General features: G+C 70.6%; 1 protein-coding gene across 1 annotated transcript; it reads left to right on the top strand.

Annotated features, from left to right (window-relative positions):
* Positions 1 to 3,100: 3,100 nt before the first annotated feature.
* Positions 3,101 to 8,651, top strand: MBLAC1 (metallo-beta-lactamase domain containing 1). Its single transcript, XM_084616204.1, has 2 exons — positions 3,101 to 3,409; positions 7,678 to 8,651. Exon 2 carries the CDS (start codon positions 7,868 to 7,870, stop codon positions 8,618 to 8,620), a length of 753 nt encoding a protein of 250 aa, XP_084472330.1. The 5' UTR covers positions 3,101 to 3,409; positions 7,678 to 7,867; the 3' UTR covers positions 8,621 to 8,651.
* The last annotated feature ends 2,856 nt before the right edge of the window (positions 8,652 to 11,507 follow it).

Below are 11,507 nucleotides of genomic sequence, written 5' to 3'. Positions count from 1 at the left end.
CCCTTTCCAGCCATGCGTCACAGGAGGGCAGGGGGGGACCTGGGCTGTAAGGGGGGGCAGGAGGGGCGGGTTGGGGGGAGAAGGGGGGTTGGGGGCAGGAGGGGGGGTTGGGGCAAGGGGGAGAAGGGGGGCAGGAGGGAGCTGGGCTGTAAGGGGGGGCAGGGGAAAGAAGGGGTTTGGGGGCAGGAGGGGGGGTTGGGGCGAGGCGGAGAAGGGGGCAGGGGGCAGGAGGGAGCTGGGCTGTAAGGGGGGCAGGGGAGAGAAGGGGGTTTTGGGGGCAGGAGGGAGGGTTGGGGCGAGGCGGAGAAGGGGGACAGGGGGCAGGAGGGAGCTCGGCTGTAAGGGGGGGCAGGGGCGAGAAGGGGGTTGGGGGCAGGAGGGGGGTTGGGGCGAGGGGGAGAAGGGGGACGGGGCAGGAGGGAGCTAGGCTGTAAGGGGGGGCAGGTGGGGCGGGTTGGGGGGAGAAGGGGGGTTGGGGGCAGGAGGGGCAGGTTGGGGGGAGAAGGGGGGTTGGGGGCAGGAGGGAGCTGGGCTGTAAGGGGGGACAGGGGACAGGAGGGGCAGTTGGGGGCAGGAGGGAGCTGGGCTGTAAGGGGGGGGCAGGAGGGGCTGGTTGGGGGGAGAAGGGGGGTTGGGGGCAGGAGGGGCAGGTTGGGGGGAGAAGGGGGGTTGGGGGCAGGAGGGAGCTGGGCTGTAAGGGGGGACAGGGGACAGGAGGGGCAGTTGGGGGCAGGAGGGAGCTGGGCTGTAAGGGGGGGGCAGGAGGGGCTGGTTGGGGGGAGAAGGGGGGCAGGAGGGAGCTGGGCTGTAAGGGGGGGCGGGAGGGGCGGGTTGGGGGGAGAAGGGGGGGCAGGGGGCAGGAGGGAGCTGGGCTGTAAGAGGGGGCGGGAGGGGCAGGTTGGGGGGAGAAGGGGGGGCAGGGGGCAGGAGGGAGCTGGGCTGTAAGGGGGGGGCAGGAGAGGCTGGTTGGGGGGAGAAGGGGGGCAGGAGGGAGCTGGGCTGTAAGGGGGGCAGGAGGGGCGGGTTGGGGGGAGAAGGGGGGCAGGGGGCAGGAGGGAGCTGGGCTGTAAGGGGGGGCAGGAGGGGCTGGTTGGGGGGGAGAAGGGGGGCAGGAGGGAGCTGGGCTGTAAGGGGGGGCAGGAGGGGCGGGTTGGGGGGAGAAGGGGGGGCAGGGGGCAGGAGGGAGCTGGGCTGTAAGGGGGGGCGGGAGGGGCGGGTTGGGGGGAGAAGGGGGCAGGAGGGAGCTGGGCTGTAAGGGGGGCAGGAGGGGCGGGTTGGGGGGAGAAGGGGGGCAGGAGGGAGCTGGGCTGTAAGGGGGGGCGGGAGGGGCGGGTTGGGGGGAGAAGGGGGGCAGGAGGGAGCTGGGCTGTAAGGGGGGGCGGGAGGGGCGGGTTGGGGGGAGAAGGGGGCAGGAGGGAGCTGGGCTCTAAGGGGGGGCGGGAGGGGCAGGTTGGGGGGAGAAGGGGGGCAGGAGGGAGCCGGGCTGTAAGGGGGGGCAGGAGGGGCTGGTTGGGGGGAGAAGGGGGGCAGGAGGGAGCTGGGCTCTAAGGGGGGGCGGGAGGGGCAGGTTGGGGGGAGAAGGGGGGCAGGAGGAAGCCGGGCTGTAAGGGGGGGCAGGAGGGGCAGGTTGGGGGGAGAAGGGGGGCAGGAGGGAGCCGGGCTGTAAGGGGGGGCAGGAGGGGCGGGTTGGGGGGAGAAGGGGGGCAGGAGGGAGCTGGGCTCTAAGGGGGGGCGGGAGGGGCAGGTTGGGGGGAGAAGGGGGGCAGGAGGGAGCCGGGCTGTAAGGGGGGGCAGGAGGGGCTGGTTGGGGGGAGAAGGGGGGCAGGAGGGAGCTGGGCTCTAAGGGGGGGCGGGAGGGGCAGGTTGGGGGGAGAAGGGGGGCAGGAGGAAGCCGGGCTGTAAGGGGGAGCAGGGGGCAGGAGGGGCAGTTGGGGGCAGGAGGGAGCTGGGCTGTAAGGGGGGGCAGGGGGCAGGAGGGGCAGTTGGGGGCAGGAGGGAGCTGGGCTGTAAGGGGGGCAGGAGGGGCGGGTTGGGGGGGAGAAGGGGGGCAGGAGGGAGCCGGGCTGTAAGGGGGGGCAGGGGCGAGAAGGGGGTTGGGGGCAGGAGGGGGGGTTGGGGCAAGGGGAAGAAGGGGGGCAGGAGGGAGCTGGGCTGTAAGGGGGGGCGGGAGGGGCGGGTTGGGGGGAGAAGGGGGGGCAGGGGGCAGGAGGGAGCTGGGCTGTAAGGGGGGGCAGGGGGCAGGAGGGGCAGTTGGGGGCAGGAGGGAGCTGGGCTGTAAGGGGGGCAGGAGGGGCGGGTTGGGGGGAGAAGGGGGCAGGAGGGAGCCGGGCTGTAAGGGGGGGCAGGGGGCAGGAGGGGGCATTGGGGGTTGAGGCAGCTGTAGGGGCAGGGGGGACATAACCCCCCTCTCTTGCCCCCCCTTCCTGGGCCCCTGTTGTGCGGGGGAGGGGTCAAGAGGGGGGATTTGAGTTTATGGGGGAGGGGCCGGGGGAATTAAGCCCCACAAAGACGTGTTGAGGTTTTTTTTTAACATTTCTGTCCCTCACCGCTTACCGTCCAGCGCCGTGTTCCCAACATGGCGGCGCCCAGCCCACAGTGCCGTAAAGACCACTTTCAATATGGCGATGCCCAGTTGCGAACTTCCGGTGAGGGGTGCCAAGATGGCGGTGCCCACAATCGGGTCGCTTCCTGTGAGTCAAACATGGCGGCTTCCAGGAGTCACTTCCGCCTGACCAGCCTCTTCCAAAATGGCGGCGCTCAGTTTCGCTTCCTTTCTGTTTCCCCCTTCCCAACATGGCGCCGCCCGGGGGCCATTTCCGGTTTGGAATACGGACGATACCATCGAGGGGTTAAGGGAGGGGGTGAGGCCAGACCCATAGGAGCTGGGGGAGATCGTTCGAGGGCGGAGCGGTAATAAGGGCTGAAGCCATGTGGGGGGTGATGGGATGGGGTGCGCAGCGGGGAGGTGTAGGAGGAAGGGCCAGGGTGGCCACCAGGCCTAAGGGCGGCAGCCCTCTCTGCACCTCGTGGGAACCAAACCCGGCGAAAGAGATTTCGTTTATTTTAATATTCAGGTCCCTCGGCGCTACCCGTCCAGCGCCGTGTTTCTAACATGGCGGCGCCCATCGGCCTCACGGCCCATGGTTGCCCCATAAGAGCCACTTCCAAGATGGCGGCACCCAGGAGCTAACTTCCGGTAAAGAGCAACCAAGATGGCGGCACCTGTCGAGCCGCTTGTGCGCGGGGGGAGCTTCTGCCGCCAATATGGCGGCTCCCAAGACGGGATCGCTTCCGTTGAGGTCATAGGGTGCTTCCGGTCATTAAATTACGGTACGGATCGCGCCTCCCAACCTGGTGGCTGCCAGGAGGTATTTCCGGAATCACGCGCCACCCCACGGACGAGACCATTGTAAGGATTAAATGGGGGGGTCTGGCTGGGGGGTGGTGGGGTCACTGGGGGGTGAGCGGGGCCGAGGGGTGCGGGGGGTCTGGCTGGAGGGAGGTGGGTCACTGGGGGGTGAGCGGGGCCGAGGGGTGCGGGGGGGTCTGGCTGGGGGGAGGTGGGTCACTGGGGGGTGAGCGGGGCAGAGGGGTGGGGGGGGTCTGGCTGGGGGGAGATGGGGTCACTGGGGGGTGAGCGGGGCAGAGGGGTGGGGGGGGTCTGGCGGGGGGGAGGTGGGGTCACTGGGGGGTGAGCGGGGCAGAGGGGTGGGGGGGGTCTGGCTGGGGGAGGTGGGTCACTGGGGGGTGAGCGGGGCAGAGGGGTGCGGGGGGGAGATGGGGTCACTGGGGGGTGAGCGGGGCCGAGGGGTGCGGGGGGGTCTGGCTGGGGGGAGGTGGGGTCACTGGGGGGTGAGCGGGGCAGAGGGGTGGGGGGGGTCTGGCTGGGGGGAGGTGGGTCACTGGGGGGTGAGCGGGGCAGAGGGGTGTGGGGGGGTCTGGCTGGGGGGAGGTGGGTCACTGGGGGGTGAGCGGGGCAGAGGGGTGTGGGGGGGTCTGGCTGGGGAGAGGTGGGGTCACTGGGGGGTGAGCGGGGCAGAGGGGTGGGGGGGGTCTGGCTGGAGGGAGGTGGGTCACTGGGGGGTGAGCAGGGCAGAGGGGTGCGGGGGGGGGTCTGGCTGGGGGAAGGTGGGTCACTGGGGGGTGAGCGGGGCCGAGGGGTGTGGGGGGGTCTGGCTGGAGGGAGGTGGGTCACTGGGGGGTGAGCGGGGCAGAGGGGTGCGGGGGGTCTGGCTGGGGGAAGGTGGGTCACTGGGGGGGGAGCAGGGCAGAGGGGTGCGGGGGGGTCTGGCTGGAGGGAGGTGGGTCACTGGGGGGTGAGCGGGGCAGAGGGGTGTGGGGGGGTCTGGCTGGAGGGAGGTGGGTCACTGGGGGGTGAGCGGGGCAGAGGGGTGCGGGGGGGAGATGGGGTCACTGGGGGGTGAGCGGGGCAGAGGGGTGTGGGGCGTCTGGCTGGGGGAAGGTGGGTCACTGGGGGGTGAGCGGGGCAGAGGGGTGCGGGGGGGTCTGGCTGGGGGGAGGTGGGGTCACTGGGGGGTGAGCGGGGCCGAGGGGTGTGGGGGGGTCTGGCTGGAGGGAGGTGGGTCACTGGGGGGTGAGCGGGGCAGAGGGGTGCGGGGGGTCTGGCTGGGGGAAGGTGGGTCACTGGGGGGGGAGCAGGGCAGAGGGGTGCGGGGGGGTCTGGCTGGAGGGAGGTGGGTCACTGGGGGGTGAGCGGGGCAGAGGGGTGTGGGGGGGGTCTGGCTGGGGGGAGGTGGGGTCACTGGGGGGTGAGCGGGGCCGAGGGGTGCGGGGGGGTCTGGCTGGGGGGAGGTGGGGTCACTGGGGGGTGAGCGGGGCCGAGGGGTGTGGGGGGTCTGGCTGGGCGGAGGTGGGGTCACTGGGGGGTGAGCGGGGCCGAGGGGTGTGGGGGGGTCTGGCTGGGGGGAGGTGGGGTCACTGGGGGGTGAGCGGGGCCGAGGGGTGCGGGGGGGTCTGGCTGGGGGGAGGTGGGGTCACTGGGGGGTGAGCGGGGCCGAGGGGTGCGGGGGGTCTGGCTGGAGGGAGGTGGGGTCACTGGGGGGTGAGCGGGGCCGAGGGGTGCGGGGGGGTCTGGCGGGGGGGAGGTGGGTCACTGGGGGGTGAGCGGGGCCGAGGGGTGCGGGGGGTCTGGCTGGGGGGAGGTGGGGTCACTGGGGGGTGAGCGGGGCAGAGGGGTGCGGGGGGTCTGGCTGGAGGGAGGTGGGGTCACTGGGGGGTGAGCGGGGCAGAGGGGTGCGGGGGGGTCTGGCTGGGGGAGGTGGGGTCACTGGGGGGTGAGCGGGGCAGAGGGGTGCGGGGGGAGGTGGGGTCACTGGGGGGTGAGCGGGGCAGAGGGGTGCGGGGGGTCTGGCTGGGGGAAGGTGGGTCACTGGGGGGTGAGCGGGGCAGAGGGGTGCGGGGGGTCTGGCTGGGGGAAGGTGGGTCACTGGGGGGTGAGCGGGGCAGAGGTGTGTGGGGGGGTCTGGCTGGAGGGAGATGGGGTCACTGGGGGGTGAGCGGGGCAGAGGGGTGTGGGGGGGTCTGGCTGGAGGGAGATGGTGTCACTGGGGGGTGAGCGGGGCAGAGGGGTGCGGGGGGGTCTGGCTGGGGGAGGTGGGGTCACTGGGGGGTGAGCGGGGCAGAGGGGTGCGGGGGGAGGTGGGGTCACTGGGGGGTGAGCGGGGCAGAGGGGTGCGGGGGGTCTGGCTGGGGGAAGGTGGGTCACTGGGGGGTGAGCGGGGCAGAGGGGTGCGGGGGGGTCTGGCTGGGGGAAGGTGGGTCACTGGGGGGTGAGCGGGGCAGAGGGGTGTGGGGGGGTCTGGCTGGAGGGAGATGGGGTCACTGGGGGGTGAGCGGGGCAGAGGGGTGTGGGGGGGTCTGGCTGGAGGGAGATGGTGTCACTGGGGGGTGAGCGGGGCAGAGGGGTGCGGGGGGGGGTCTGGCTGGAGGGAGGTGGGTCACTGGGGGGTGAGCGGGGCAGAGGGGTGTGGGGGGGTCTGGCTGGGGGAAGGTGGGTCACTGGGGGGTGAGCGGGGCCGAGGGGTGCGGGGGGGTCTGGCGGGGGGGAGGTGGGTCACTGGGGGGTGAGCGGGGCAGAGGGGTGCGGGGGGTCTGGCTGGAGGGAGGTGGGGTCACTGGGGGGTGAGCGGGGCAGAGGGGTGCGGGGGGGTCTGGCTGGGGGAGGTGGGTCACTGGGGGGTGAGCGGGGCAGAGGGGTGCGGGGGGGAGGTGGGGTCACTGGGGGGTGAGCGGGGCAGAGGGGTGCGGGGGGTCTGGCTGGGGGAAGGTGGGTCACTGGGGGGTGAGCGGGGCAGAGGGGTGTGGGGGGGTCTGGCTGGAGGGAGATGGGGTCACTGGGGGGTGAGCGGGGCAGAGGGGTGGGGGGGGTCTGGCTGGAGGGAGATGGGGTCACTGGGGGGTGAGCGGGGCCGAGGGGCACTGTTATACCAATAAAATAAAAACCAGCAGGATCTTATTAAAGGGAAAAAGGCAAAATGCCACATTTATTGTGAGGACAGAAAGAATCCGAGTGAGCAGTTAGTTACAGCTATAACATGCCATTCAATCTCATATTTATTCACACGTTCATTCATACACACCCACCCACACACACCCACACACACCCACCCACCCACCCACCCACACCGGTTCTGCAAGGTGGTTATCATCCTTACCAGCCTTAGAGCTGCTCAGGCCAAGCCGCTGGCCAGGAGGCCTGGACATGAGGAGGCAGCAGGGCCTTGTCTGATGCTCCTGGAAGTTGGTTTGCAGAATCAGACCCCAAAGTTCTCACTTTCCAGAGTCTATTTTTATAGGAATTTCTTCCTAGGCCAGTCTATGGGAATTGCTTCATCATGCGGTTGCTGAATCAATCAGCAGATGGCACATTCCTGACGGCTCCAAGATGTTCTCTTGTTCTTTGGTTCTCCCATTCTTGAGGCTGTTGGGTGGATCCAGTCTGCCCTCCGGGGGGGGGGGGGGGGTCCTCTGGTTATTTCCACTTGACGCCTTCTTCAGCCGATGGACACTGGATTCTTAGGCTGGCACCTCCCTGATCATTCAGTTATTATCCACACCAAGCATCCATCCACATCCATCCTCTATCTCTATTTGAATCACAATGGTTAATACAACAAAAGGGCGGGGAGTCTCTGGGGGCTGTTTCTGTTGTTACAGAGTATTGCTTTGAGTCTCTCTCTCTGTGAATTGCGTTGAGAACAGACTCTGTCGTAGGATGTACTAACACAGTTAGCAGCTTGCAAGTTTCACACAGAGAGGGAGAGAAACAGCACCAAAAACCAAGAGACCTCTTCATTAGTAATACCCTGGACTTTAAACTCTGGGGAATCAAACTCATTTGTGATTTTAATACAGAACTTCTTTAATATGATCCAACAGTACGGGGGGGTCTGGCTGGGGGGAGGTGGGTCACTGGGGGGTGAGCAGGGCAGAGGGGTGCGGGGGGTCTGGCTGGGGGAGATGGGGTCACTGGGGGGTGAGCAGGGCAGAGGGGTGCGGGGGGTCTGGCTGGGGGGAGGTGGGGTCACTGGGGGGTGAGCAGGGCAGGGGTGCGAGGGGGTCTGGCTGGGGTGAGGCGCGGGAGTGAGGCTGGGCGGGGGGGTGACTCAGGGCAGAGGGTCCCGCAGTCTCTCAGCCCCCCCCCATCTTTGTCTCTAGGGCACGAGGAGGCCCCAGGAGAGGGGGGCGCAGCCTGGCGAGGACTCGGGAGCCCCCAGCGACCCCTGACCTCCAGCTCGTGGGACTCTCTGAACTCCGCCCTCTGAGGACCCTGCGACCCCCAACCTCCCAGCCCCCTTGAAGGCCGACCTTGGAGGCCAGCAGCGTCCCCAGCCTGCCCCCCACCCCCATGAGCCTGCCGGTGCACACGGCCCCCCTGGGGCTCTCCCTGAGGCCCACCGCCCCCTCCAGCCCCGCGAGCCCCCCGGAGGGCACGGCCCCCCTGGGGCTCTCCCTGATCCCCGGCACCCCCTACTCGGTGCTGGTGCTGCAGGAGGGGTACAGCCGGGCGCTCCCGGATGGCACCATGCAGGCCGACGGCACCGTCACGCTGCTGCGGGGCCCCCGGCTCACCCTGGTGGACACGGGGGGGCCCTGGGGGCGGGAGCGGCTGCTGGGGCTGCTGGCGGCCCAGGGGGTGGCCCCGGGGGACGTGTCCCACGTGGTCTGCACCCACGGCCACTCTGACCACGCCGGCAACCTCAACCTCTTCCCCGGGGCCACGCTGCTCGTGGGCTTCGACCTGAGCCGGGGGGAGGGGCTCTACCTGCCCCATAACCTGGGGGACGGGGCCCCCTACCCCATCGACCCGGGGCACGTGGAGGTGCTGCCCACGCCTGGGCACACGGCCGCCCACACCAGCGTGCTGGTGCGGGGCACGGCCCTGGGCACGGTGCTGGTGGCCGGGGACCTGTTCGAGCGGGAGCAGGACGAGGCCGCCTGGCGGGCGCTGAGCGAGGACCCCGCCCGGCAGGAGCAGAGCCGCCGGCGGGCGCTGGCCCTGGCCGACGTGGTGATCCCCGGCCACGGGCCGCCCTTCCGGGTGCGGCGGGGGGAGGGCGGCCCCGAGGGGGGGCCGACGGGGGGTGAGACGCCCCCCTGATCTCGAATTAAACAGAGCTTGGCGACCCCCAGCGCTGCCTCTTATTGGGGGGGCGCCTTTCGAAGGGAGAGAGATTCCTTCCGCAGGTCTTCCGGCCCCACGGAGACGACACCCCGAAACGCAGGGTGGAGACAGAGCCAAGGTACCCCCAGACTGACCCCCAGGACCTCCGCAGGGGTGGGGCTGCCCCGCCCAGCCCCGAGCGCCAGGTGAGGCCCGGGAGCACCCCTGGGTGCTGGGGGGCTGAGCAGCAGCAGGTGCTCAGAGGGCAGCCATGGGACCCTGCCCGTGGCCCCACACGCAGGCCAGGCCCCTTTATGGTTTAATGGCCCTGTTTGTGTCACAGGCAGCTTGGCTGCCTGCCCAGCAGCCAGAGATAACGGGGAGTGAACCTCGTTACCGACAGCCCCCCCGCCCCAGAGGGGGCCGCGTCTCGGCGGCGGACGAGGGGTCCCCGTGTCACCAGCCGCCCCGCCCCAGAGGGGTCCCCGTGTAAACAGACGCCCCGCCCCAGAGGGGTCCCTGTGTAAACAGACGCCCCGCCCCAGAGGGGGCCACATCTCGGTGCCGGGCGAGGGGTCCCTGTGTAAACAGATGCCCCGCCCCAGAGGGGTCCCCGTGTAAACAGACGCCCCGCCTCGAGAGGGCCGCGTTTCGGCACCGGGCGAGGGGTCCCCGTGTAAACAGCCGCCCCGCCCCAGAGGGTCCGTGTCTCGGAGGTGGGCGAGGGGTCCCCGTGTAAACAGACGCCCCGCCCCAGAGGGGTCCCTGTGTAAACGGACGCCCCGCCCCAGAGGGGTCCCCGTGTAAACAGACGCCCCGCCTCGAGAGGGCTGCGTCTCGGTGCCGGGCGAGGGGTCCCCTTGTCACCAGCCGCCCCGCCCCAGAGGGGTCCCCGTGTAAACAGCCGCCCCGCCCCAGAGGGTCCGTGTCTCGGAGGTGGGCGAGGGGTCCCCGTGTAAACAGACGCCCCGCCCCAGAGGGTCCGTGTCTCGGTGCCGGGCGAGGGGTCCCCGTGTAAACAGACGCCCCGCCCCAGAGGGGTCCCCGTGTCACCAGCCGCCCTGCCCCAGAGGGGTCCCTGTGTAAACAGACGCCCCGCCCCAGAGGGTCCGTGTCTCGGAGGTGGGCGAGGGGTCCCCGTGTAAACAGACGCCCCGCCCCAGAGGGGTCCCCGTGTCACCAGCCGCCCTGCCCCAGAGGGGTCCCCGTGTAAACAGCCGCCCCGCCCCAGAGGGTCCATGTCTCGGTGCCGGGCGAGGGGTCCCCGTGTAAACAGACGCCCCGCCCCAGAGGGGTCCCCGTGTCACCAGCCGCCCTGCCCCAGAGGGGTCCCTGTGTAAACAGACGCCCCGCCCCAGAGGGGGCCGCATCTCGGTGCCGGGCGAGGGGTCCCCGTGTCACCAGCCGCCCTGCCCCAGAGGGGTCCCCGTGTAAACAGCCGCCCCGCCCCAGAGGGTCCGTGTCTCGGTGCCGGGCGAGGGGTCCCCGTGTAAACAGACGCCCCGCCCCAGAGGGGTCCCCATGTCACCAGCCGCCCTGCCCCAGAGGGGTCCCCGTCTAAACAGACGCCCCGCCCCAGAGGGTCCGTGTCTCGGAGGTGGGCGAGGGGTCCCCGTGTAAACAGACGCCCCGCCCCAGAGGGGTCCCCGTGTCACCAGCCGCCCTGCCCCAGAGGGGTCCCCGTGTAAACAGCCGCCCCGCCCCAGAGGGTCCGTGTCTCGGTGCCGGGCGAGGGGTCCCCGTGTAAACAGACGCCCCGCCCCAGAGGGGTCCCCATGTCACCAGCCGCCCTGCCCCAGAGGGGTCCCCGTCTAAACAGACGCCCCGCCCCAGAGGGTCCGTGTCTCGGAGGTGGGCGAGGGGTCCCCGTGTCACCAGCCGCCCCGACCCAGAGGGGTCCCCGTGTCACCAGCCGCCCTGCCCCAGAGGGGTCCCCGTGTAAACAGACGCCCCGCCCCAGAGGGGTCCCCGTGTCACCAGCCGCCCCGCCCCAGAGGGGTCCCCGTGTAAACAGCCGCCCTGCCCCAGAGGGGTCCCCCTGTCACCAGCCGCCCCGCCCCAGAGGGGTCCCCGTGTCACCAGCCGCCCCGCCCCAGAGGGGTCCCTGTGTAAACAGACGCCCCGCCCCAGAGGGGTCCCCGTGTCACCAGCCGCCCCGCCCCAGAGGGGTCCCTGTGTAAACAGACGCCCCCCGGCCCGGGGGTTCCCAGGCACTCGTGCTGACGCTCCTGATCGCGCCGATCGATGCACTGAGCTCATTAACGGCCCTCGTGACGGTCTAGGCTCAAGGACACGGGCGGCTGGCACCCTATGGCACCACCCATGCCACCTGCGTGACAGATCCCAGCACCATGCACAGAGCGGGGCTGGGGGCCAGGACTCCTGGGTTCTATCCTGTGCCCTGGGGGGTAGAGCCGGGGGCTGGGCGCTCGGATGCCTGGGTTCTCCCCCTCCATCAGCGGGTGGCCTTGGGAGCCTGGGGTGGGATGAGGCGAGAGCTGGAACGTGGCATCCTCCCCTCCGAGCCCGCCAGCCCCACGACGTCTCCTTCGCCCTGTGGCGTCCCGGCCCCCATGCCCCAAACCTGAAAGAGCTGGGGAGGGAGTTCCCGGGGCCAGCCAGTGGGGGGGAGGGACGCGAGCCAGACATGATGCTGGAGTCCTGGCGTCCCCACTCCTGAGACCCTACAACAACACACCCCCACCTTCCCGAGGGACCCCATGCTAACAAACACCCCCCCACCCCGAGAGCCTACCAGAGCAAAGCCCTCCTCCCCAGCCACGCGACCCTACGCTCGCCCCCGGCTGGTGCCAGCCACCTGTGTCTGGGAGCCAACTCCAGCGGGCGCGGCGGGGGGTGGAGCTACCTGGGGTCCCCCCCCCGG

The sequence above is a fragment of the Lepidochelys olivacea genome (genome assembly GCF_965140295.1).
Source record: "Lepidochelys olivacea isolate rLepOli2 genome assembly, chromosome: 28".
NCBI classification, from domain to species: domain Eukaryota; kingdom Metazoa; phylum Chordata; order Testudines; family Cheloniidae; genus Lepidochelys; species Lepidochelys olivacea.
The sequence above is the reverse complement of the archived record's forward strand: the minus strand, read 5'-3'. Positions and strand labels throughout refer to the sequence as shown.

Coding starts and splice junctions, on each gene's coding strand:
- MBLAC1 (XM_084616204.1), top strand. CDS start 7,868: ATGAGCCTGCCGGTGCACACGGCCCCCCTGGGGCTCTCCCTGAGGCCC.